General features: G+C 56.9%; 1 protein-coding gene across 2 annotated transcripts in view; it reads right to left on the bottom strand.

Annotated features, from left to right (window-relative positions):
- Positions 1 to 2,517: 2,517 nt before the first annotated feature.
- The window catches only part of NHEJ1 (non-homologous end joining factor 1), a 44,765-nt gene continuing 20,261 nt past the window's right edge, over positions 2,518 to 27,021 (bottom strand). The window contains exons 6-8 of one of the 2 annotated variants that reach the window (XM_027678826.1): positions 3,616 to 3,733; positions 3,282 to 3,385; positions 2,781 to 2,978 (exon numbers count right to left, since the gene is read on the bottom strand). In XM_027678826.1, coding sequence (XP_027534627.1) covers positions 2,898 to 2,978; positions 3,282 to 3,385; positions 3,616 to 3,733 — 303 coding nt within the window. In that variant the 3' untranslated portion in view covers positions 2,781 to 2,897. Of the gene's footprint in view, positions 2,979 to 3,281; positions 3,386 to 3,615; positions 3,734 to 27,021 lie in introns of both variants that reach the window. The other variant, XM_027678825.1, reaches the window with a different exon arrangement.

The raw sequence follows: 27,021 nt of genomic DNA, 5'->3' as shown, positions 1-27,021 counted from the left end.
AACAGGGGCAGATAACCAGTGGATAAAGAGAGAATTTTGCTTGAGGAGTGAGATTCCTGCTCAGGCAACTAGTGGGAAGGGACACTTGCTGCTGCAGCACTAGGTCACAGGGAGGAATTACCTTCTAGTGGAGGTGGGGAGAGATGCAGCATCCATCCCTGCATTGCACAGCATCTCCCACAACACTCAGCCACTCTCAGGCACCACTGGGATGCCTGGCCACCACACGCTGCTCCTGCCTGCATTCCAACTGTGCACCAGTTGCTCTTTCCTCTGCACCTCGGCTTTCTCCACCACTGCATCCCACTGTCCCTGCCCCGAGCAGGAGTGTAGCATCCCACATACCCCTTGCTGGGCTCCCAGGGCTGCCCGGAGCTGGGCACTGCACAGGAGGAATGGATGGCGGAGCAGGGCCAAGCAGTCTAGGTGGTGCTATTTCTCTATTTTTGCACTGGATGAGTTTGAGATTTTCCTCTTCCTATTTGCTGCCTTGGTCGTCTTCTTCTCTCTCTCTCTCTCTCTCTCTCTCTCTCCCTCTCTCTCTCCCTTTTTTTTTTCTTTTCCTTTTCTAAAAATACTTGACAGCGATTGAAAGGTCCCTTTAATCGAGGCCACAGAGCCCTTATTAAGGGCACGGGTCGGGGTGCTGGGCCGTGCCCGGCATAACGGCTTCATTAAACCCTGCGAAAACTAATATTTATGGAATCAAATTTATGGAGGCCAAGGCCGAACTTGTGGCCTTTAATGTGTGTCGGGAGCTCAAATCCAGCCGGCTCCAGGGAGGAGGGGCTGGGGACAGGGAAGGAGACCCCAGCGGGACAGGATGGGACAATGAGTAGTGACATTCCCCAGAGCTGGCGACAACCTGGGCCAGAGAGGCACCAGTGGCCCCACACTGGAGTCTTGGGGGCCAGGGTCCCTGTGGTTCTCTGGGGGGCATTGGCAAAGCTCTTTTTCCTGCTATCTTCACTGTCCTGTTTTTATTTATCCCCCATCCATTCTCCTGCATCCCCACCTTCCCTTGCCTTGGGAGCAGGGTAAATGGAACAGGATCTGTCCCTGCAGCAGGTCTTTACACCCACCTGATGCCCACTGGGGTGCTCATCCATCCATGAGCACAGGCTGCAGGACACTCCACAGAGACTTACTGTGCAGCAGAACAGGGCTCATGAGCAACATTCCTGAAGCATCCCTGGCACTGGCTCCCCTGAGTTGAGCACCCCAGGGAGAAGCAGAGACACAGTCTGGGTGCAGCTGATATCTGGGATGACCCAGGGGTGCAGGTGATGGTTTGCATGAATCCCAGAACCAGCAGGGACCCGAGGGACCTGGTTTGCAACAGAGCAGCTCCTGGGCCAGGAGACAGAGCCCACACGAATGGATCAGAGGTTGCACCAGGGGACAACTTGGTGACAGCAGACGTGAAACAGAGAGCAGTTAAGCTCCTGCTGCCCCAGTCATACCCCCTCAGCTAGTAGCAGGACCCTCCCTGGGGAAAAGTGCCCAGGAGGCAGACCTAAAGCTGCCAAGGTAAGATGCTTGCAGACAGGAGAATGCAGGATATGTAGTTACGGCTGTTGGTACAAGCTCCCCATCCCATGGCTTCTCCTTCTCACCACCCACTCTGCCCTGCATGCTGCTCCATTAGAGAGGAAATATAAAAAGAAACCGTTTGCACTTGCTCTGTGGCTGATCGGCTGTGGCCCAGCAAAGGCCCTTTCATTCCCCTTCCATAAGACACAGGGGCTGCTCCGGATGTTTTTGTTTCCCTCTTGCTGACCAGGAGAACAGGCAGTATGACTGCAGCTGGCCCAGCCCCAGGGAGCAGGGCACCTGGGGGCACAGGTCCCTGCCCCAGGAGAGCAGCACCATGGGCTGCAGCCTGCCTGTTGCCTGGCTCTCTGCCTGCTGTTTTAGGACCTAACTTGGGCACAGGAATGAGGTCCCAGTCCCAAAGGAAGCATGTGGACACAAGGGCTAGAAGAAGAGAGCAGGAGTTAATGGATGGATGGATGGATGGGTTGGCTGTGAAGGGGTGGAGGTGGTGCTTTGTGTCCAGGGAGCATCTGTAATTTGCTCCAGGGCTGCCCCCAGGCCCAGAAGCATTCAGTGTGTTAGTGTTTTGGTTGTCTCCTGCTCTTTGGAGGCCAAAGCTTGGATTAACCCTGTATCATCTGCCCAGTAACCATGGTGGAGGTGTCTGCTGCCTTTGCCAGCCTGCTGCTGCAAGGGCTTCACTTGGCTCCAGGCACCAGCACATGGTGTAGGACAAGGAGAACATGAGCTCCAGCCCTCTCAGCATACTGTGCCCCCATGATCTGGGTGTCCTCTTGTGCACGCCCCAATCCACATACTGCTGCTCAGGGTGAGGCACAGCATGGTCTGGGAGCTGCCGTCCCACGCCACAGCAATGAGCTGCTGCAAGCCCCTGGGACAGCAGGACTGGACTGAGGAGGACCCAGCAGCACCAGGGGTTGCACGCCTTCCTGGACACTATGGGCCCGGTGGGACAGAGCGGGAGAGGGACACAGCCAGTCACAGCCCTTTATTGAAAACCCACATGACAGCAGTCAAATCCTACAGCTCTGCCAGAGCCCTGGCTGTCTCATACCCACTGGCAGCATCCCTCCCACTTCCCCAAGGTCCAGCACTGGCTTTGCCATGAGAAGAAGCCTGGGCAAGCTCTGCACCAGGGAAGAAAAGCTGTTTTCAGAGGCACTGTTGAAGAAAGGAGCTCCATCTCCTCAGCTGGAGGCACCTTGGGAGGGGACCATGACCTTGCACAGGGTTCACCAGGAGATGCAGGAGAAGAGGTAGAGGATGCATGGGTGCCCTGCACTCCCTTTCTCGGATGCTGGGGGGAGCAGAGACCATCAGGGAGGGATGGAAGAAACCTTTCAGCTGAAGAGCCCCTTTGCCTTCTTTGGCTTGGCCTTGGCTGCAGGCAGCTGAGGCTTCTGAGCTGGGGAGCAGGCTGGCTGCAAGCAAAGAGAAGGTAGAGTCAGTGCCCCCTCAGAAGGCAATGTCAGGGGTCATGCAGGATGGGTGCATGTATGCAAGCAGTGACACACTCGTCATCCCTGTTGTGGAAGTGCAAACCACACACACGTGTGCAATCACACACTCCCCAGTCAGGGCACATGGGGTAGGATGGGCTAAGAACCAAGCTGAGACCCCCGACCCATCCTGAAGGGGCACAGGGCTTGGATGTGAGGTGGGAAAGGATGTGTGGGCCCCATCTGCCATTGGTACAGAAAGGCTGTTTCTAAAGCTGCACTCACCGTGGTTCTCTCTCTGTAAGATGATGTTTCATCCTCCTGGGATGGAGGAGGTGAATGGGGGTCCCTTGTGATTTCTGCAGTGGACACCAGGTCTGCATCGTCCTCTGGTACCAATAGAAAAAGATGCAATTTTGGATTGAGATGAGGGAGCATGGGGCATTGCCAATACCCACTCCAGGAATTATGGTTGCGTGGGGGAAAAGCAAAAGGAAAGACTGTTGCATGGGGGAGCTGCACCTGAGGCCACGCTCCCCTTCCCTGAGATATGGGGCTCAGCTGTGTGGGGGACAACTGCTTCATGTACCCCCCATCCCACAGCCAAAGAGCTCCTCACCTGAGCACTGCCGTTTCCGAGCCTGCTTGGCCTCCTGCTGCATCACTGCCGTGTAGAGCTGCTGCAGTGCAGAGGCAAACTCCTGCCCTTCTCCTGTACCAAAGATCTGGGACAGCCTCTGCAGGAGAGAGCAGAGGCACCATCACCCTGCCAGGAAATCACCTGCCAGGTCACCCTGCTGTGGTGCTGCTGGGGGGCAAAGAAGAGGCTGTGCCTCCCTCTGCCTGTCAGGCTCCATTTGTTTCACCCCAGAGACTGCAGCACAGCTTGCAGGAACAGCCAGCTCTGGCACTGGATGGGATGTGGCTGCTCCCCAGTTGTGCACACACACATGCACACACACGTGCGTGCACACACCTGCACACCTGCTCTGGCTGCCTTCCCATTCAGAGGCAGACTGCAGATTCTTTCATGAAATGCCAGAGATAAGATCACACTGGAAGTGCTCTGACTTCCCTGGCTGGAGCAGCAGGGGCTGCAGCTTGCAGACATGGACAGTAAGCCTTGGGTAGGGGCACGACCTCGGCAAGAGGTGGGAACAGGTAGCCCCTGCCTGCCACTACAGCCTTCAGCATGTCTATGTGTGCAGCATAAGACATCTCCACTGGCCCCACGGCAAGTGAGGGCAATGTAACAAGTTGGACGAGGGGTGCCCAGATTTGCTCCCAGTCTGCCAGAACAGCTCCCGCCTCCCTGCAAACATTTTTATTCCCTCCAGACTTGACACAGGGAAGCCCCTCTCCTCCTACCCACACCCCCTGCCTGCCTGATGCCACCTTACCCACTGGGCCATGCCGATGCACATGGTAGACCTTAGCTGGCAGGCCAGGAAAGCGCCACACTCCACTGGGAACATAACACAGCTCACAGAGAGCAAACAAACATGTACAAGGATGGGGAAATGCGTGTGTGCCCTGGAGGGGGTGGCTGTGGGGGGTATGTGGGGCACAGTGTGGGCGTACGCGTGCAGGTGAGTGTGAGCATGCTGACGTGCATGGGGACTGTATGTGCAGTGGTGTGCAGATGAGCGTGGCTGGGGATGCATGCGTGGCTGGTTGTGTGGCTGTGTGTGTATATGTGTGTGTGTGTGTGTGTATGTCAAAGGTCTGCACACTAATCTCTGCCCTGCTCCACACCCAGACAGCAGGAGAACAAAGTGTAACAGATAAGGCAGGATCCTCTCTGGGCCAGAGGAGTGGGGAGGGGATGGGGACACTCAGACCCACTCAAGGTCGAAGTCCAAAGCCTGACCCCAGCTTCCCAGTGGCAGACTGGGTAAGCTGAGCCCTCCTCTGGCTGCTCCCCGCCAGACAGGTGGGAGGACAGGGCTGATGCCAGGATGAGTTGGCTGGTGCCCAGAAAGACACCTTCCATGCAGGTCTCATCCCTTCTGCTGGAGTTGAGGGCATGAAAGGCCCCTTAGCTGCAGGATATGCATGGCACTGGCCAGGCAAACACAGGTCACCTCCTGTGTCCCTGCCCACTGCCACAGGAGGGAGCGATACTCTGGTCCCAGCACTCTGCCAGCATCCCTAGGGTTGCTTGCCACTGGGCAAGCACACCTCTCAGTGCCTCACTGCCCAGCCTCCAAGCCATGAGCTGTGCTGGCCCATCACAAGGTCTCAGGGAGGAGGAGGGATGCTGAGCACCTCGGACACCCCGAGGGATGCTCTTGCCCTTGGTGTCTCACCCCATGGGGCCAGGATTGCACCCAAGATTGCAAAAGCAGCATCTGAGGTTGGGAAGGCAACTGCACTTCAAAGGCAGGAGAGGGGCTGGCAACGGGTGGCCGACACAGCCCAGATCAAAGGCACAAGCTGGAGTCATAATTCAGAGAAAAGCAAACAGCAGCTCCCAGGAAAGCCAGGAATGGCAGTGAAGTGAGCAAAGTGTACTAGATAGTGTTGTGTGGGTCAGTGCCCCAGGAGGGCAGGAGAGTCCCCTGCAGAGCCAGACAGCCCTGGATGCCACTATTCTGGTGCCCACCCCTCCTCCCTGCCAACAACGGGTCCTTGGGGAATGCCAGGGCAATGGGGCAGGCTAAGCATCCAAGTGTAGGGTGCTGCCCATCCCCCTCTGCCCCAACCCATCCAGGATGGCACCTGGGATGTGCCTCGAGCCCCATGGCTGCTCAGTCTGCTCCTCTGCACAGCATTCAGGCAGGGATCTGAGCAGGGAAGCTGCTCACTCAGTGCTCAGTCCCAGCTGCCCAAAGCCAGCACAGTGTCCCCATGGTGTCCCTGGGGATGGGACAAACCATCCTTGCAGTCACCCAGTGTCCCCAAGACCAGCACCCACGCACACACTGAAGTGGCACCCTGGGGAGGCACTGGGAGAAGGGTACCTAGCACCCCTGGGAGAGATGGGCATCTAGGATGGCACAGGGGTCTGCAGGTGCAGGGCACCTGCTGCCCACGCCCGCAGGAAGGGCTTAGCTCCAGCAAGCCCAGGGTGGAATTTGGGAGTCAGTGGCCACTTCCTGCCGCTGCCCTTCCCAGCGGCTGAAGCCCGCGGGCTCAGGGCCATGGGGCGGCCGGAGCCGGCCCGCGGCGGGACGGGGAGGCTGCGCTTCACAGCCCCGGAGGGAAATGGGTTATAACCAGAGCTGGAAGCGTTTCCCTGCAGAGCTGTGACTCAGCAGGGAGTGGAGCGTGTTGTGCCAGCCACCGGCCACCTGATGGCCCCGGAGGCTGAGAGGGACAGCGAGGTGTCCCTGGAAGGGGCTGGATGGGGGACAAGCCCTGGCTACTTGTGATTTTCTTCTTCCTCCTTACTCCACTGCTCCAGCACATCCCGAAACTGAACCCTGCTGCAGACAACTTGTCCCCGCTGCAACATCAGGCTTGGCCTCTGGTGACTTGTTTTTCCCTGATTATCCATCTCCAGGATAAACATGACGCCTGAGGTCTGGGGAGCAGCATGGGCAGAGAGCTGGCAGCTGGGGGAGTGCTGTCCGGGTTGCTCACGGGGCTTGCCAGGCACCGGGAAGCGATGCCTGAGGAGCTGGCATGGCTTGTCCCGCCTGTTATGACTACCTGGCCACAAGGCCAAGTGGGATGCCCCAGTATCAGAAGGGACTCAAGGCTGTGGTAGTGGCATGGGAGGCTCCGCAGCACACCCTGAACTGCGATTAGCCCAGCCAGGAGGGGTGCCCGCTGAAGGGGGGCAGGTGCCTGACCTCGTGCCAGGAGCAAGCTGTGCTCACTGACAGCCCTGCAGTGTGGAGGGGCAGCTCAGGGGGAGCTGGACTGCAACCTCACTCAGTGACCCCCATCCCAAGAGGGCTCTGCTGTGAGGCTGCACCCCAGTGTGGAGAGGCAATAGTGGGCAGGATATGGCGCCTATCTCCAAGGCATGCTGCCTTCACCTCCCCCTGCCCAGACTCCCTTCTCAAGAGGCCATAAGAGATGGCAATTTGGATGTCCTCTTTACAGCATGAGCAGGAGGGGCACATCACCCAGCCCAGCACCACACCACCAACACAGAAGCATCACCTTTCCCTGGCCCAGGATGGGTTCGCAGGCAGGCTGGACTGTGCTGGGTCCCCAAACTAGTGCCAAGCACCAGAGTCTAAATCGGTCATGCTCAAAGCTGGGAACTGACCCTTTCATTATCACACCAGACGTTCAAAGCGGTTACCAACATTCTTCACTACAAATCCCACATTCCTATTTTTTAATATATTTTTAACTGGAAAACAGAGCAAATGGGGCCTGTTTGGAAATTACAGCCTGGCTGCTGTGGCTTGTATGTCAGATCTGCCCACATTCCCGTGGCCAGCCTCAGCACATGCTCCTCAGGGGCACACTTAATAATTCCTGCCGGGGGCAGGAGCCAAGGGCTGTGGGCCAAAGGGGGGCATGGCTTCCCCAGGCCGCCCCCACCAGCGGGCTCCATGGAAGCGGTGTGGTGGAGTGGCAGCCCAGGAATGGCAGACTGGCTCTCCAGCAACGGGAATGGCTGCCACCACACTGGCATGGGCAAAGTCTGGTGATGCTGCGTCAATCCATGGAGGGCAGGGGAAGAGCTCCATGACTGGAGTGTTCCTGTGCCTTGTGGCCAGGCTGCCCTTGGCGCTCTCCCCTGCCATGAGTTTTGTGCATGCTCCTGGGAATGGGGATGCTGGATCTGTGGATGGCTTGCTGGATCTGTGCTGGGCATCTCTGCCCATGGTTGTGCCAGTGTCAGTTAGGCTGGGGAGGGATCCACTCTGGGATCCAGAGATGCTCAACTAGCCTCTGCCAGTAGCACTGGACCAAGGGATCCCAGTAGAATCTGTCTGCAGGAAAATAGATGGAGAGAGTTGAACTGTTCCCTTCCAGCTGGGATCAAGGGCAGAGAAAGGTGGGACTTAACCCCCTGGGATGAAGCAGGCCACATAAGCCTAGTCTCTTGCCCCAGCTCCCTGGTGGGGCAATGACCCCTCTTCCTGGGGCCAAGCTCCCTCCAGGCACTCCGAGATGCCCTACATTGACCACTGACGCCCTTTCCCAGCTCGTCCAGCTCTTAGATGTGCTTGCACATACTCACCCCAGCCTTCAGCAGTCCCTGGGGCACTGCATACCCCAGCAGCAGGTGGCTAAAGGACCAGCTCTGACCTTGCATTATCACTGTCCCCTACCATGCAGCCCCAGGGGACACGCACCAGCAGCAGCTAAGAGAGCTGGCAGTCCTGCCAGCCCGCCCTTGAAGCAGGCACGGGCAGGATGGCCAGGACTTCACAGGCAGGCAGCCAGGCTGAGCACACCTGACAGGAAGCGGCAGTGCCGGCAGGGGAAGGCAACTGGAGAGCTGCTGAGAGGTGAAGGGGTCACCCCGGGGAAGAGCGGGTGGTGAGGCCAGGACAGGCGAGCATCCCAGCTTGACCCAGCCCAGCGCAGCCCAGCACGGCACAGCACAGCACTCCTCCCAGCACCGCTCTGGCCCTGCTGCAGGCAATGTTTTCCTTTCCCCCTGATTTTAGGGGCCTTTCCAGCAAGCAAATGTCAGGCACATAAAGGCCGGCACTGTGAGAGGAAGATGGAGCGAGAATGCCTGCCCGCGTCCCTCTGTAAGTGCTGTCTCACACTTCATCAAGGCAGCCTTTGCAAGCGAGGCACACGCTTAACAACCAGCAGTCTATGCTGGCCGGCAACCGCAGCAGCCCTGCCGCTCAATACCCTTTTCTTTCTCCTTGTGCTGTTTTTGTGGCTTGGGTTACAGCCTTTCTCGCAGACACTGAGCAGAGGGGTGTGGTGGCAGCGAGGCTCTGCATTGTGCTGCCACCACGCTGGTGTGATGCTGGTCCCCCCTATGAAGGGATGCTGGGGGGGTCCTGACCCTGCCCTGCCCTGCCCACCCGCTCCTGCATCCAAATTCCAGGGACAAATCCCAGGGAAAGGAGGGCCAGCAGCAGCGCAGAGGTAGGGCAGGAGGTTGCAGCATCTTCTCCCCAGTCATGTGAGGACCAGCCTTCCAGGCCCTAGGGCTTGGCAGAGGGCTGGTGGGGAGCGAGGGGTTCCAGCCCCCAGTGGGCACAGTCCCTCACCCATGCCATTTGGAAAGAGGCCATCCTGTCATGATGCCCAGCAAATCCATGGACAACCAAGCCCTCCCACTGCCCAAGTGCCAACAAACTCCCTGAAAAAGAGTAGCATCCAGCACTAGCCTTGCCTCCCCACCTGGCTGACGCTGGAAGATGCTGGGCCTTGCTGCTCAGGGTCTGGTGGCAGCTGCTGGTGTCACCCCCACATCCAGTCTGACCATGGGCAGCTGTCCTCCTGTCCAACAGCCCACGTAGCAACAGCAGGAGAGCCTCTGGGGAAGCTGGCACTGGGTGCCAGTTTGGCAAGGGAGCTGGACAAGGAGGATGCCCTGAAGAGCAGCAGGTTCCAGAATGCCAGGACTAGTGAGGACTTGCTACTGGCTTCCAGGAAGGCAGAGTCACAGGCTGATGGCACCTACGGGCATCGCCTCAACCAACCCGGCCCATCACCGACACCAGCTGTCTTCTCCACGGTCAAGAGAAGAAGATGTGGAGACCTGGTGACCAAGTGTGCCTCCTGTCCCAGGGGGACAGCTCAGGACCCCTCTTATCTGTGATGAAGTTGGGTGGCTCATACTGCCTTGTTATTTTAGTCTGACTTGGTGAATATGGACACATCATCCAGGCTTATTATTGTAGGGTTCCTCCGCAAAGTGTGCCAGCTCATGTGGGTTTATTATTGTCTGCCCAGGAAAGCTGGACACATTGCACTGGTCTGTTATTGTAGGGTTGCTCAGGAAGGCCAGCCAGCTCATCCCAGCTTGTTATTATTGCACAGAGCTCATGGGGGGCTGGCCAGGAAACTTCCTGCAAAGTGGGGTGACGGAAAGAGAGCCACACCTGGTGAATCATAAGGATGCTGTGTGGCGATAAGGAACAGTGAGGGGTGGGATCCAGCACTCCGTCTCCACCCGGCAAGGATAGGTCACTCATTCAAGGGCACAAACACATGCAGCTAACCCCTGGGACCTATGGGGCACTGGGGCTTAGAAGGCAGCAGGAGTGTGGGTCAGGGCTGGGGGTTGGCAAAGCAGCCCTCAGACTCCTTGAGAAACAAAATCTGGGGGTGACAGAGGGACATGTGCCTGACAACCATGGGGATGCTGCACCCAGCACATCCCTAAACCTGGCACACAAGGGATTAGCTGAGCTAACAAGGCCCAGAGCGGAAGCTGGGGCTGAGCCAGGTGGGATTAGGGGCTTTGGGGAGAATCTGGGTGCGTTCAGGACCAGGTTGAGCAGGAGGCAGCTGCTCCACCCTTGCGGCTTTGCAGTTCCTCCCAAGCATGGGCACAGCTGGAGAGGCAGTCCCTGGAGATGCTGCCCCATCATCACCCGAAACTGCAGCAGGAAGCATTTCTATGTGGGGCAGGGGGGCAGCAGGGCTCACCACAAGGCTGCCTCAGGCGGGTCCCCAGGCACATGGTCCCAGCAGGGTTGGGTCCAACATGCCCCAGCAGCCCTGGCACTGCCCCTGGCGCAGCCACTGAGTCATCATCACTTCCCCGTGCTCTGTGACAGACTGTGTTTCCCAAGCATGGCAGCCTGCTGGTGTCCCTGTGGGCAGTGCCCAGCTGTACCAGGTGCCCAGGTGTCCCTCCAGGCAGTGCCAAGCTGTTCCAGATAGCCAGGTGTCCCGTGGGCAGTGCCCAGCTGTGCTAAGTGCAGATGTTGGTCCCCAGCCAGGCACCAGGATTGAGTGTCAGGCGAGCTCTCCGTGCACAGCAGCAGCAGCAGCAGGAGGCCAGCCAGCCCTGCGAGCACACAGCCCCTTCATTCATGGCAAAAAATAGCCCCCCGGGGTGTGGTCCCGCCTGGAAAAGCCCCCTCCAGCCCTGGCCAGCCCATGTTTATTCAGTATGGGGGGGACACACTGCCCTCTCCCTGCTCCCCAGCCCCATGCACCATCTCCCTGCCAGAGCGGCTGTTCTTGGACGTGGTTCCCCAGGTCCCCCCTGGCCAAAACACACAGGCTGGGGCGAGGGGGAAGGCAAAACCCTAAAAAGCACTGGGTTTGTCTCCAGGAGGAGCAGCCCCTGGTGATGTCATGAGAGTTTTCAAGCGGCCACATGAAAGGGACTCACTGCCCAGGAAATACACAGGTCCATGATCCGTCAGCGGTCTTCAGACAAGCCAGCGATTCTTCAGTGGGGCAGGAAGGAAACCTCGGGGAGCCCAAGCCAAGCCTGTCCTTGCCCCGGGAATAAAGCCTGCCCCCAGTCTCATGGCCCTCCAGGATCTCCAACCTGGCTCCACAATCTCTCTCTATCCCTTTCTCACCATCTGCAATTCACAGCAGCCCAATCCCTCTCTGCAAAATGGTACCAACCTCTGTCCCGCTGTCCCTGGGCATCGAGTTTCTCCCTGTAGACTACCAGCATCCTAATCCCTGCTCTGCAGCCTCCAGAGTCTGTACCACTGCCCCTCAGACTCCAGACCTTTTCTCTCTGCTGATCTGGGGGGCAGCACCCCCATTTCCATGGTGATCCATCAGGCTGGGACTGGCAGGTGATTTAGGGCCAGGCAGCGCTGCCACCAGACAGTGGGGATGCAGTAGGGCAGGGGGTTCTCTTTCATGAGGGATTATGCTGGGGACAGCTGAGAACACACAAACACAGCCCCCTCAGCCCCCTCCCCAAGAGCCAGCCAGGTTCTTGCTCTGCTCTGGCAGGCATTGCAGACATGGGCTCTGAAACCAAATCCACTGCCCTGGGCTTCCCCTCCCCATTTCCCACAGGCGCAGGATGCAGCGACTGGAGTAATGAGGGAGATCTGCCTTCCTCCTCCTCCCCATGCAGGAGACACTCTTGGGCTCCCATTCAAGCCCAGGGTCCCAGCTCTGCACCCCAGGCTGCTCTGCACATCCCCGCCCCTCCATGGATCCCGCATCACATGCATATTGGTGACAGAGCTGCCTCTCCAGCCCAGAAGGAGCTCAGTGGCAAGTGAAGATCAAGGGTGGTTTTGACTTCATGCCCCCAGCACCTCCCATGCATCATTTTAGGAGGCTGCAAGCAATCAGCCCATCCACCTGAAACTTACCCATGGAGACACTCTTCTGCTCCTCCTCTTGCTCCATCTCTCCCCACACAGGCGCAAGGTGACAAGAACCCTCTGCAATCCCAAAGGTGCCTGGGGGCCAGTGTGCACCCGAAGCTGGTGCCATGGCACATGGGGACACTGGCTGGGAAATCCGTGGTGGAGCAATGGGCATGGATGTCTTCACAGTGTGGTGCTGGGGCTCTTTGGGGTCAGCTGAGTGGTGACAAAGGACCCTGTGACTGAAAACCCTTGACCTCAGCAGAGAGGGGGTCTTCGCAGAAGGGTCAGCTCTGACCAGATTATGGCCTGGGACATCTAGGATGTGGGGCATCTCCATCCTGCTGGTACCCAAATCCATCCATGACAGCACTGGGCTCACAGAAGGGACAGGGACAGTGGAGAGGAGATAGGAGCCCCCAGGGTCAATACAATTCTCTCAGGGCTGTTCCCTCTCTCTCCTGGGCCTGGGGGGGGATGTTTGCTGCTGCTGTCTCTGTCTCAGTGAAGAGAGGGGACTCAGTCTCTGTGGCTGTCAATCAGGCACTTTTCACCAAAGCTAAAAATGCACTCACAGAAGGAAAACAAAATAAAAGCACAAAACAAAACAGAGAGGTGAAAAATTCCTTGATATTTCTCTCCTGTGAATCCCCAGAGCCAGCAGAGAGGCGAGAGCCCCCGGAGTTTGTCAAGCAAACACTTTCACACCCTCGGCCAGGCTCGGCATGCTGCCGTTGGAATGCCAAATATATATTTAAGCCCCGCTCATCAAAGGACTCTGTTCGGAGTCGGTTTTGGGCAACGTGCATGTGGGTTTGGCCCAGAGAGAAAACCAGAGATGAGGAGAACATTTCTCGGGGATGGGAGACATGGGAGACAGCTCGTGTGCACACACACTCACACGCGTGAGATAAATGACAACCTTCAAGGTCGTGTGGCTGTAAGGTCACGGGCTGGGCACGAGATACCTGCCCGCTGCAGCACTCACCCTTATCAGCGCCTGTCGCACTGTGGGGTGGGGATGTTTAGGCTGGAGGGAGGCCAGCAGCCATTCTGCATTCCAGTGCTATAAACTTTGTCAAAGCTAAATGAGCTCAGCCAACAAAGCCAGGGTCCAGTGAGATGAGCAGAAAGCAGCACTTTGGGAGAGGGTAAGACTGCGGGGACAGAGAGGACCGGTCAGGGCTGTGCACCCAATGACGAGGTGATAAGTATCCTCAGCTTGGGCACAGCGCCATGCAATAGTGAGATGCAGATACAGTGCTCCTGCAAGTCCAAGGCTGGTGTTTGCCAGGGTGCCACAGACCCTGGTCTGCCTCCCCCTGACACTAGCTGCACTAGGCTGCCAGCCATCCTACAGGACATCACTGCTCATCTGCTGCCAAACCATTCCCAGTCCTGTGCCTGGAGGCACTGAGGGCAGTGGGCTGCTGGGCAGCATCTGGCCCTATAGCTCCTCCTCCCGGACATGGCTTTGATGGAAAAAGCTGGACACAGCAAAGAGCACTTCAGGAGCAGGGCTCTGGACGGCAAACGGGAGACCCTTCCTGTATGGACCGCTCCTGTTCCTCTCTCCCTCACATACATCCCCTTGGTTTGCTGCAGAGAGCCCAGGAACCTATGCCCATCTCATGGACCACCTCAGCATCCGAGAGATGGGGGAGTCTCTGCCTTCCTCCTCCTCTTCTGTGTGGGACATGTTCCCAGCCATGGCACTGCCATGGCATTTGCAAAGCTCCAGTGCTGGCTGCAGGGCAAGACCAGAGATGCTCCTGCCCCATCTCTGAAGGCAGGTCTGGGAACTGCCACACATGGCCAGGGCTGGAGCTGGAAGGGCAGGAGAGATCATTGCCACAAGCAAACAGAACACGCCAGTGCTGTGAAATCAGGCATTACGCGCCTGTCGCCCATGGCAGGACCAGCCCATCAGGCTGCCAGGGAGACACTCTGGTTACGGCCAGGGCAATCCCAGCACCGGTGGGGCCTGACCCTGCACAGCCATGTCCCTCAAGCTGGGTTCATCTCCAGGTGAGTGGAGGGATTACTGTTCCACCACGGTTGGATTTCAGGCACCTGCCGCTAATAAAACACTCTGTCAGGGCACCTTCGCCCTCTCAGCCCTTGGAGAAAGGGACAGGGTCTCTGTGATGCTGCCTAGGGGGGACACAGAGGGCTGGGAGAGTTGGCAGCCATGGCCCTGACCCTGCCCCATGCTGCAGTCCTCCACCTGGGGGAGCTGGGAGACGTGGCTCCAACGCTGCCCCATGCTGTCCCCCTCTACCCAGGCAAGTAGATTACCTCTTGCTGCTGCAGCCCCTTTCATCTCTGTCCTGCCACGTTCAGCCACTGTAGCCTGAGTTCCTCCTCACTTTCAAGGGCAGGGATCCCAGCCTGTGCTGGGAGAGATGCTCTGAGCCTCACCACTCCCCTGTGGGCAAAGACCTCCTCAGCTCTGGTAACCACTGCTTTTTCCAGCCCCCTGCCCACTCATCACACCACTCTCTCCATTCATGCTTGCTTTGCTCTGAAGGGCTCACCCACTCCTTACCATCTCCAGACAGCAAAACCATGCCCTTTGGCTAAATACAGGGTTTTTTAAAAGCTTCACCATTTTCCTCCCTTTTTTTCTAGGCATCTTCTTCCATGCAGCACTATCTGTCATCAGCAGCACTGGAAAACAAGGTACCAAGGGTCTCTGCTTCCAGCTGCCCTGTGCTCATATCAAAACTGACCTGCTTGCAGGCCCTCTCTCCTGGACCACCATCACCTTCCAGCCTAAAATTGGTTTATCTTTAACCTTATCCACAATAACGTGTTCCAATATATTGTCTCCTATATGGCACTAGGCTACAAAATCCTCATCAATTTAAACTCCTGCCATCACCATGGCCAGGTCTTTCTGCAGCCTCAGAGGAATAATAGGGGACCTCTAGAGCCCACCCCTGCACTGCCATCAGCTGCCATCATCTCAAAACATGAGCTCGTCATCAGCAGACATACAGTGATATTCAGGGAGCTGTTTCTTTGGTCTCCAAGAACCCCAGCTCTGCCAGTAGTGCCAAAGCGGGGGAGCAGGGTTCCCTTGAATGCTCTGCCTCCAGGAGCTGAGGCTGGGAGAGAACCTTTCCAAACATCTAGCTCTCCACGTAGACATGAGAGCCAAGGCAAGGACTGGGCTGCTCCTTGCCCTGCCCAGGCTGGCCCCTGGAGGTGGTATCCGCAGCCCACTGCCTCCTACTAGGCTGCACATCTGCAGCCTCCACCCGTTCAGGAGAGCAGGAATCAATTATAGGGCTGGCAAAGGCAGGGCTACTCCAGGGCTGGCACGTGGCACCAGTTCCAGTGGCCACAGCGCACGTGGCATGGCACCGGAGGCAGCCGGCTGGGTGCAGATGTGCCACTGGCTCATGGGGAAGAGGCAGGAGAACCACTTGAAAGACATGGTATGGAAGTGCTGGTAAACCAGGGCCACTCCTCTGCTCCTCTGGCTTCATGTGCTATTTATAGTGCTCTGGGTGCCCACCCTGGGGGAGTTCAACCCCTAAGGTGCAGACTTTTGCCAAGCCAGCCATCCTGTCTGCCATGCAGCTCCCCAGGCCCCCAGCAAAGTCCTGGACCCTCCTGATAGCTAAGATGCTTTAGGGTGGGCTTTGACCCAGCCCATCACAGGGACTCACAGCAGGGATGCATCATTCTGCTCTGGAAGGACCAGCCCACATGCAGCACCCTCAGACAACCAGCATGTATAGCAGGAACATATGGACAAGCCCTGCCACACCTGTCTGGTGACAAGGAGTGACCCGGCCAAGCCGCGATCACTGCTTGGAGCCACACTGTTAGTAACTCCAGGTGGCTGCAGCTGAGGTGGGGGAAGATGTCTGTGCTCTCTCCAGGGCTGAGTGGAAAGGCTGTGGGGAGGCTCCCCTCAAGCTTGTACGCTGGTTTCCTTGTTGCATGGGAGGGATCAGGCTCCGGCCCTGTGCCCCAGCACCCAGTAATTTCTGGGCATTTGCAAGGGCTTCTCAAGTCTCTGCAGGCAGAGGAGAGCTGAGCTTACACTAGTGAAATGTGATTCTGCTAACACACACCTGGTGGGGGCTGCCAAAGCTTTGGGAAAGGTGGGAAGTGAGGAAGAGGATGAAGAGCAGCAGTGATATGCCCTCACTGTCTCCCACAGTGCTGACCCCACATCCTCTTCTCCTGCCAAGCAGCACATCCAGGCATGATTGTGTATAATCCCAGCTCTGCACCTGACCCCAGGTGTGTGTCTAACCCCAGCTCTGTTGACACCTGGGAGAGCAAACGTGGCTGTAGCCCCAGGTCTCCTCACCCCTGTAAGCAGAGGTTCAGGGGCTCCCAGTGTCTCCCAAGGGCTGCAGGATGAGGATGCTGCCCACACATCCCAGAGTAATGGTGACCCTGGGGGGTAGGACTGTGATGAGCGGGAGCAGGTGGCAGCTCCCAGTGCTCCCCCAGCCAGAGGCCGAGGAAGAGCTATATTTATTCCATCAATATGTGGGCAGTGGGAGGGGACCAGGGGTCTCCTCCAGTCTGTCTGCCCCATGCATGGCCAACCCTGTTCCGACACCAGTGACGACAGCAGAGTCCTTCTGGACCATGTCTTTGGCACCCACGTGTCCTGATGACTGGCCCTGAGCGGACCCAAGTCCTTCCTTCCCTGACCACAGAGAGGAAAGTTTCCAAATTAAAAACCTAAAACTGGTGAGAGGGTGCCCATGGCAGGAACCTTTTAAACTGGCCATTAAAGTTTATAAGTTAGACGGGCACCAGGAGCAAGCGGCAGAGCTGCAGGAAAACAGCCGCCTCTCCTTGAGCAGCCTAACCACGGCTGTCCCCAAAGCCACAGGGCTGACGTCACGGCATGACTTCACCTCCATCTTCCACTGCCTGGCCAGCCCCAGCCCCGTGTTTACCCCTGCCCATCCCTGCTGCTGTCCCTCATAGCCCACTTTTCCCTTTGAGGTCAGTCGGCAGCCCCGGGGCCTGGCGAGGAAGAGGAAAAGAGCAGAGAGAAGGAAACCAAACCTCAGCGTCCACAAGGCAGGCTGCAAAACACGGAGCCCCAGCAGCCGTGCTGCAGGGATGATGGGCTCTGTCCCAGCCCTCCTGTTTCTCCTTCAGCTGCATCCCCCACTTCCTGCCTCTAAGCTGCTGGAAAAACTATTGCAGCCAGGGCTGTGCCCACTGTTATTCTCTCATTTTCCCACAGACAACACATTCTGTACTGTTGGCAAGATGGGCTGGGGGAAGGTATTGGATCCAACTTGTTGTCCTGTCCCACCCTAGGATGTTGATATACACTGCAGGTACCTGAGAAATCACAGCGTCTATTCCAAGCGGTGAGACGCTATCGGGTGGTTGAGTGGCACAGCCTGTCCCCAAGCCCAGCTGGGAACACGTGGCTACCCCTGGGTAAAGCACAGCCCGGGGTTTCAGCTAGAAGACCTTTGGGAGTAGCAGAAAGAGAAGCCTCAGGTGCCTGGGCACAGACCAGGCCAGCACCTCCCCACTCTTCCCTGCCAGCACCTCCCCACTCTTCCCTGACACCACAAGGGCACTTCAGCTCTAGACCTCTCAAAGATGAGCCACTAGCCTCAGTCAGGTGTTGCAGGTGCATGTGGAATGCAGGTTTGTCTTATACGGCAGGGTGGTAGGATGGATGTGGGGTATAAAACCCCATGGGCAGTGATACTGGAAGAGCCCTGAAACCATCTTGAACGATGTGCTCAGCTTGGAGACCCATGTTGTCAGGACATGGGCAAGAGCCACAAAAGCCACACGAGTTCAGGAGGGGCAAGGCTGGAGGCAGTGTGGCCGCAGAGCTGCCTGCAACAAGCCCAGAGCACAGGTCAGAACAGGCTGGGAAAGCCACCGTCCCCATCGGCTGCTGTTCGGAGCCTCACGGGGCACATGTTGCCCCCTGTCACCTCCCAGAGAGGTTTGTGGGTTGCATTTATAGACTTGTCCACAGACCGTAGACCTTGTGCCTCTGGACAGCACAGTGCTGCCCCTGCATCTGGAGCATCTCCGGGGCCAGGAAGCATCACCAACCCCCTGTGCACCCCAGGGAGTCAGTGCACACACACAAGCCACTCACACACCTCCCCACAGGCATCGATCGATGGGGAAGCACACACACGTGCGTGCACACACACACACACAAACACAGGGCAGCCTCTGCAAACAACTGCTTGTTAAGTTAAAATTAAACTCTGCACAAATATTGACCTTTGGAGGGGACACAAACTCTGCCAATATATTTACCAGCTTTATAAATGGGCCTGACCACAGTGCCCTATACGCTGAGGTGGAGGAGGTGAGGGCTGCAGAGGTGCCCAAACAAAGTGCATCTCCACCTTCCCCAAATGGGACTCTCCTCAAACAATGCCCCCCACCCTCCACAAAGTCCCCACTCCAGCCTGAAGGAGGATGGATGGTTGGCATGAGGATCCACCTTTTTTTCCCCCTAACTTGTGGTTTCTCGGGGGAGCAGCCAGCAGCTCACAGACAGCCCTGGAGCACCCAGGGGAAGCTCTTGTCACCTCTGGCCTTGTGAAATTGTTCAGCAGAGCAGTTCTGAAGCTGCTCCTTATCTTCCAACCCTTCCAAACCTTTGCATTGACCAGAGCCTCACTGTCTGGCACCCACTGCCAAGCTCCAGTTGCCCAGGACTTGGGCAGGTGGCTCCACCCATGAATCTGTGCCCCCTCTGCAGAGTATTCAGCACATCCTGGGTGGCAGTTCCCATCTTTGAAGGGGGACCCACAGCTCAGGGCTCGTTCCTGCATCTGGGAAGGCTTTGGGAGCTGCAGAAACACCAGTAGCCTGCAGCTGGAGAAAAGGCACAGCACTGCTCTGCAGAGGGAAATCACCCCTCTCAAACCCACCAGAGCTCTCCAAAGGGGCCAGCATGCCCAGCTGAGCATACTGGGTTTACAGTGGGAATGGGAAAATACTTAGGACAAGATGTTTCCCCAGGGATGGATACACCAGCTTGGCTGTCATGGGAGAAGATGCAAGCTCTTTTCTAGCCTACACCTATGGCAAAACACAGGAAGCAAGCTGGAATAAACAGTGGCTTTTGAAGGCAGAGGGTACAAATGGAGTGGCATGGGACACAAGAGCATTTTTCAAGGATATTGGTGCAACAAGTTACTGTTGAATAGGTGGGCAATGAAGGAAGACATGGGGAACAGCCTCAGCTACTGGGTTTATGCAAGAGGAACACACCGGCCTGGGACTCAGCAAGGAGCAGACTATCCTGCACATCCTGAGGAGACCAGGAGGGGGTCATTGTGTCTGGAGCTGTCATTGATCCTGAATCCTTGGGCAACAAGGATGACATGGCAGCGGGCACATGGTCCGGCTGAGCATGCACCAGTGGGCAGCAGAGCTCAGCATGCAAGAAGGATAATGGAGGGTGAATTCAGCAGATGGCCCAAGGAGCTGAGCATGCAGACCCACGGCCATACATTGCCAGGAGAGGGATGCAAAGAGGGTGTGCATGCAGCAGGCACAACTCCTGCACTAAGAGCAGTGCATGCACCAGCTGGGTAGCGAGAGGAAGGCTTGTGCCCACATCAGCTGCCTGGTCCCTGGCCCCAGGGATGCAGGGAGGAGAGCACGACACATACAGCAGGGGATGCCCAAGTTCCAGCTCTCCGAAAGACTGAATAGAGTCTTATTCAGACTGATGTAAAACACTGTTAAAACACACAAAAATCCTTTGAGTAATGGGCGAGCGGGAAAGAGGCATCTATAATTAACAGTAACTGTTCGAGACGGTCGCTGCCCAGAGACGTGTACTGTGCAAAACCACTTGAAAAGGCCTCGTCTGAAAGGCAAAGCCTGGGGTTTTTCAAGAAGCCCGTCATGTAACGATCCTGGCCCTTCCAAAATAATTCTGCCATATTAAAAAAACCCAAAACCTCAGCTTAATCACCCTGCAGCACTGGGACCGGAGAGCTCTGAGAGGAGGGGAAGGGAAGCACAACCAGCTTCCAATTAGAGCCTCATTAGAAAGGAAAGCTGAGGAGCTATTAGAAAGCTGGCCAGGAGTGAGCTGAGCCAGATGCCTGGAGACCCACTGCAGGAGGGGTGTCCCCATCACCCTTGCCCCTTCCTCTCTCCCCCCTCAGTGGGCGCTCTGGGATCCCAAGAGTGACATGGTTCCAGCTGTGGGCACTTGGCCTGAGCAGATGGAGAAGAGGTTGCTCTAGTCGCATGCCTAAAAGCCCTTGTGAAAGTCTTGGTCCTACACAGAGCAGAGTTTGGGGATGCTCATGGAGCTGGGCAGGGAGCACTGGGGATGGGAGAAAGGGGAATTGGGGCTAGAAGGATGCTGCAGCTGGAGAGGGGAAGTGAAACAGGGTCTGGGCTTCACTACCTCCTCCCACCCTCAGAGGTGCAGAGCCAGGCCAGAGACTGCCCCAGCCTGTGACACCAGGATGGGGTTCCCATCTCCGCCAAACCCTGTGGGAGAGACGACAGTCCTGCTGTGAGCACATACCTTCTCCTGCCCACCTTGCCATCTTCCCTGGCATCTCGGGTCCCTGTCCCTTCCCATGCAGACCAGTGTTTCCTAGTGCCCAGTGTGCTGCAGCCCAAGGATGAGCGGTGCAGTGGCTACAGCCATTCATCGAAGTGCCAAAGTCCAGCTAGGTTGGACTGAGTGCCAGAGCATCATTGCCCGCAGCACAGGTTCAGCCACAGCATCCACCCCAGGTTGTTTGCTTCATCACTCTGGCTTTAATTGTGCCCACCAGCCCTGCCTGCCTGGGCCAGGCAGTGGCATCTGCTCGCCTGCCTGCAGCTTGGCTCCAGGGCTGGCTGAGCAGGAGGCACACTGCCCAGCGCAGCCTTCCCTTCCCATCCCACAGCCTGGGACCCATCCAACACAAAGTTAATTTCTAACCATGGGTAACCACCAGTGTCCCAGCTGGGATGATTTATCCCCTATCTGCCTGGGTCGGATTTATGAGCCACACATCCCCTAGGCTGTGATAAAGGCCATGTCTGTGCTCCTCCATCCCCCCCTTCCCGTAGCCACTCTGTGCAGACTCGCTGCCCACCCCCCCATTTACAAGCCTTTCCTCAGCGCGGAAATCTGACAGCCCGCAGAAGAACAGTAAACAGCACAGAAAATAGAACATGATGGAGGCCAAGAAGAGACACGCTGGCCAGGGAAGCCACAAATGGTTCCTGCTTTCAGGACCTGTTCAAGAAAGTAGAGTGGGATGTACCCTGGACTCCCACCAGCCCTCAAAAAGGGAGAGGGGAGCTGCTATTAATAGCTGAGCATTGCTCACATGCAGGGCTGGATTGGATGATGCCACAGCTGTGTGGGAAGGAGCAGTCCTTGAGGCTGTGCTGGGTGGGAGTGGGCATTTGCCCTGCAAATGGGAATTCAAATACAGGGTGGAAAATTCCTCATCCCATCAGTCCAGTGTGAGGCCAGGAAAACTGGGGACCTGAAGTGAGGCTAGGTGCTGCTATGTTTGCCCCTGTCAAGCAGCAATGGTTGGGGGGTGCCAAGGGAGGACCCAACTCTGCACCCACTTGTCCCAATCTGCAGATGGTGCTCGACAGCCCAGCGTCTAGATGCAACGTCATGGGGGTGCCCTAGATTTGCACTTCAGGCTGCTCCAGGGTCTGTCCATGGTGATGATGAAGGCATGTATCACTTGGCTTCTTTTTAAACAAGATCTGAGGCTTCTTCCCCTGTGCTGGTAATACGATCGGCCCCTGAGCAGTTCTGGGCATTACTGCAGTGCTGGCAGCCTCCACAACAGGCTAGAAAATGTGCAGAGAGCTGCATGGACCTGGATCTGTTTCCTGCCCCTCTGTCAGCCAGAAGCCACCTTGCCAGAGCTCAGATGCTGTGTGCGCACTGCAGCAGCTGCAATGCTCAGAGCCTTGTGTGTCAGTGTCCCTGCCCTGACAGCTGGGATGGCATCACTCTCTGCACCACCACCAAGAGTGTCCAGTCCCACAACCAGTTGGATGTACAGCCCAACAGGCAGGCAAACAGGCCAGATCCTGGCAACCTAACCATACAGATTATGCTCCTGATCTGCACCAAGCAGCCCTGCTCAAAGCAGTCCTCTGCCAGTGGCATCCAGCTGGGGAGGGAGCAAGAGACAGCAATGACAGCCCTGGGGTTTGCAGGATGAGGCTGCAAGAAGCAGGATGGATGAGGCTGCAGGCAGCATCCTGGCTCTTGGGGCTGGCACCACCAGCCCCCCGCCGTCCCCCAGCCCTCTGCAGTGCTGATAGCGGCAGCCCCGGCAAGGGAGAGAAGAGAGCCTTGTTCTGGGGCCAAGACTAAGGCAATTCAGTGCTCTGCTCCCCTGAGGTTTCTCGGGTGAAACCTGGCTCTGTAATGGCTGTGTCTGTAAAACGTATGGAAATGCCCATAAAACCTGTATCAAATGCTATATGGATATATATGGATATATGGAGAGAACTATGAAATTAGGAGCATGCGGGGAATTGGGGCAGGACGGCTCCCTCCGAGCCGTAAAAACACACAAGTGAAAGGCAGGGGAAGCAGCAGTGCCGGCAGCTGCACAGACAGACTGGCACAGTCAGGAGCCAGGGGAAGGGCACCCCGGCTCTGCACTGTGCAGCTCTGCCAAGATCTGAGCCCACAAGAAGCCTCTGGAATGGAGGGACCTCTCTGTGGAGCTGCATAGGACAGATCCCTGTGTAGGTTTGGGGAAGCCTCGCAAGGGCTTCTCAGCAGCCCAAACCCTCACTATGGGTAGAGGCAGGAAGCCTGGATGTGGGTAGACCCCAGCAGTACCCCTGAACTTGGAAGCAGCTTGAAGATGAGCTGCCAAAGTGACAAGTGAGAGGCTGGAGAGGGGAGATGCACAAAGGTCTCTGCTGTGGATGACAACAGCCCACAGTGGTATTGATGTCTGAGACAATAATCACTGACCCCAGCTGGAATAAAAGGGCCAGCACCGGTTGAGCATGGTGAAGCAGCCAATGGCAGCCCTGGAGATCAAGCAATCTAAATGTCCCTTTAGGAATGCCCCATCCCCGAGGGTGAGTGATGGTGTAAGAAGTCACAACGGCACAGACTAGACCAAGAAATTTCTATTTCTGCTTCAAGGGGACACCCCAAATGCAAAGCGTATGCACAACCCCAAACATGCAATGCTCCTGAGGTGGGCCCACAGCACAAGGAGCTCTTGAGAGGGCTCTACTTGCCTGTTGGGCTCCTCTGCTGCCCTTCTCTGCAGGAGTAGTGATGCATGGACAGAGGCAAAAGGACTTGCTGAGCAGCCATCAGCATCCCATCACAGATACCTGCCACGAACCAGCTGAGAGGCCCTGTGCTCATATACAGCAGAATCCCCTTTTCCTACTATCCCATCACAGCAAGAGCTGAGATTTTAGTAAAATTTCTAATCTATCAATAGATTTTGCAGCAAAATCATAAACATATTGGCAAACAGAGGGCCCTTGCCAAGGAGTAAGCAATAAATGTTAAGAGGAGGTGAGCTTTGGCAGTTTGCTGTCACCACTGATGCTGTTTGTTCCCCACACTGTGCTGGGGAGCACCCAGTTGGCTCCAGTCCCTCTTGCCTTGCCCCAGGGGAGGCTGGGGAGCTGGGACTCCAGCCCTTTGCTGCTCCCACCAAAAGCTTCCACCACTTGTAGCCTTCCTAAAGCAAAACACAGGCCCACACCCCCAAAATTTGGGGCCTAACCCCACTCATCTGCCCTGATCCATTTGCCCTGAGAGCAGTGAGCATGGAGGGGTCTCTGCAGCAGGGAGACCCAGGGCAGGATGCAGCTGCAGGCACACCCCTGCTCCCAACCCACACAGGTCTGATGCTGTGGTGATGGGGGAAAACTCCTTGGCTGCATCCCTGCTGCGTGACAGCCCCTGTTTGGCTCCTGCTGCATTGCTGAGCAGGGTGAAGGCCCAATGCAGGTGCCAGCCCTGCTGCCTTGGAGCAGCCCTGTCACAGAGGCTGCAGCCAAGGTGATGCAGAGATGCAAGGCCAGGGCTGCAGTGATACAGTGCCTGGCATGCAGAGACGCAGTGCCTGGGACACAGATGCAGTGCCAGGGATACAGGATGCAGTGTCCAGGATGCAAAGGTGCAAGTGCTGGATCTGCAGCCCCCCCCACCGCCGCCGCAGCGGGCCATCAGATGGGCGCTGGCCGGAGCCAGGGCTCCATCTGCCACGTCCCTGTCACCTGCCGGCATGCATGGCATGTCCCCAGATGTGCCAGCATGGAGCCACGTGCGTACCCTGCCTTAGCCCCCTCTCCGCGGCTTTGACACCCAGGGTATCCGTCTTGTAGCAGTGTGGCAGTCATGAGGATGCAAATGCTTCTGGGCTGTCCTCCTTTGGGCTCCAAGCCCCTAGTGCTTGGGCTAGGGGGGAGTTTGGGTTGTCCTACAGAATAAATCCAGGAAGCAGCATGCAGGGGGACATCAGCAGCAAAACAAACAGAGGGACAGAGAGGGGGCGAGAGATGGAGGGGATGGGAGGCACTCGAGACTCTCGTGGCACTCTACTCTGCATCATCAGAAACAGACCCTAAACAAGGGTTTCCAGAGACACTGGGGAGCTTTTGAGGGACAGGTTTAGGGGTTACCCCACCAAGGCAGAGGTGCCATGGCAGGAACATGGCTGTAGGGACTGGAGAAATGCCAGGTTGCAGGGGAGAGCAGAGACACTGGAGGCCCCTGTTCCTAGGCACTACCCGTGGGTCTGCTCACCTCCAAGCTCAACTAGGTAGCCATGAAACAAGGCAGCACTCAGGGCGAGCTGGTCCCCAAATTCCCACAGCTCATTCTGCACCAGCAACTGTGGCCCTTGCTCAGCCTTGGCTGGTGGCAAATTGGCACCTCCGGCTCTGCATGGTGCCACCTTCCAGAGCCTCCCACTGCCAAGCAGTGGAAGGTGGAAAACATGTAGGGGCCACACTGTTGAGGGATGCTACACAAATACGGATGAGGCCAAGTGGGTTCATGAATATTAATGTACATTTCAGCTTTCAGGAACATCACCACAGCACAAAGATCTAATATTACTCCTGGACACACAAATGCAGCAACACCATCATGTCGGTCCTGCCAGCACCATCCCAGAGTGAGGGTGGGATGCCCATCCTCTGGACCCAGGCTCTTTGCTCAAGCCCTCCAGCAGCTTAGAGGAGTGGGATGGGAGCCGTGCTCTCTCTGCAACCCTGAGGTCCTAAAACACAGGTAGCAAGAGCCAGGTGGGCAGGGAGCTGACAGCACTGTGACTGTGGCCATGGCACCTGCACCATGGCAGGCACGTGTGGCCGTGGTACCCCAGGAGCCAGCAAGGGATGCTGCCTGGGGAGCTGGGCAGTGTGTGGGGCTGGCACACCCCATGGCTGGGGAAAATTGCTCTGACTCCAGTCTCTGTGGCCAAGGGGCAGCCCAAGCTGGCAGGGTCTGCATGGGCCAGTCATGCTTTAGAAGGCATCATTGATGAAGGTTACAGAGCCAGAGGAAGGAAGGATTCCCCAGGGAGCTGGAGGTGTTTGAGCACCCTTCCAGTCATGCCACCAATAGGCTCCAGGGGAGGGGAGGGTAGGCAAGGCTCCAGGGAGGCACAGGGACAACAAGTGGGTCACACACTTCACCCCTGCCCTTGGGCAGGACAGGACCTGGGGAGCACCTGCCCTGGGGTTTCCCAAGGACCTCGGGCTAGAGAGCTCCCAGGCTCAAACCTGAGGAGCAGCTACACTGATGGCTATGGGAATGTAGGGATGTTTCCCAATACCTGTCTTTCCTCCTTTTGCCCCAATATCTATCTGTACTTCTCTAGCAGCCACAGCTCCCAGGACCACAGGACATGTATCAGCCAAGCACTGCTGCCAGCAGGGACACCACTAGGAGGGGTTTTAGGGGCATAAGCCTTTTGGCTTGGCAGAATATCCCCATGGCATCATCCCAGCTCCAGGATGAAGGGTGCTGCAGGCCACTTGTACCCCTCCAGGTCGCTGGGCACGGCAGTCCCTGGGCATGGCAGCAGACTCCTGAGCTCAGCCAGTGCAGCACAAGGTCACACCCAGGCCTGTGAACCCAGGCAGGCACAGGGGGACCTTCTAGTTACACAATTACTATATTATGTAGCACTAATAAAAAAAAAAAAAAGAGAGGGGGAGAAAGGGCTTGAAGTTTTCTTAATGCCACATAGTAAAGTATTTATAGAAAGTCAGGCGTGAATGGGCTGCTCACAGGCCACACTCCTCCTCGGCGTCAGGATCTCCAGGAATTATTCTGTGCAGTCACATTGTTGTATTCACCTAGAGATTGAGTTTAATTACAGACACGCAGGCAAACAGGCTGTCAGTGTTCCAGCCTCGCCAGGGAAAGGGCAACTGAGCTCCCTTTAATGAATGTATTTTAAAAAGACTCAAGCTTGAAATAGAGAGGGAGGGAGGGGGGCTCGCAGAGGCAGTGCTGGGGGTAGCAGGGATGGGGACAAGGGGATGGGGGGAATGCGGGTACTGGGAGAGCCACTGGGTCTCTCTGGATTGGGGAAAAGGGCTGGGATGCTGGGGAGAGGATGGGGACAGTTGGGCACGGGGTGTTTGGGGCACACAGAGCTAAAGGCGTGTGGCCCAGATGTGGCCAGAGCAGCTCACAGGATGCAGGGCCCCAGGCATCCACTGCGAATGGGATGGCAGTTCCCTTCAGAGATCCAGAGGAACTTCCCAAAGAAAATGAGGGGAGTGGGGAAGGCTCCTAACTTATTACAGAGCAGTGTATAAGCACAACAAATAAATATAGAGCTACTTTATTACAAGGCTGGCCAACT

The sequence above is a fragment of the Neopelma chrysocephalum genome, unplaced genomic scaffold (genome assembly GCF_003984885.1).
Source record: "Neopelma chrysocephalum unplaced genomic scaffold, ASM398488v2 Primary Assembly neopelma1_44, whole genome shotgun sequence".
NCBI classification, from domain to species: Eukaryota; Metazoa; Chordata; class Aves; order Passeriformes; family Pipridae; genus Neopelma; species Neopelma chrysocephalum.
Note: the sequence above shows the minus strand (reverse complement) of the source record. Positions and strands in the feature narration are given on the sequence as shown.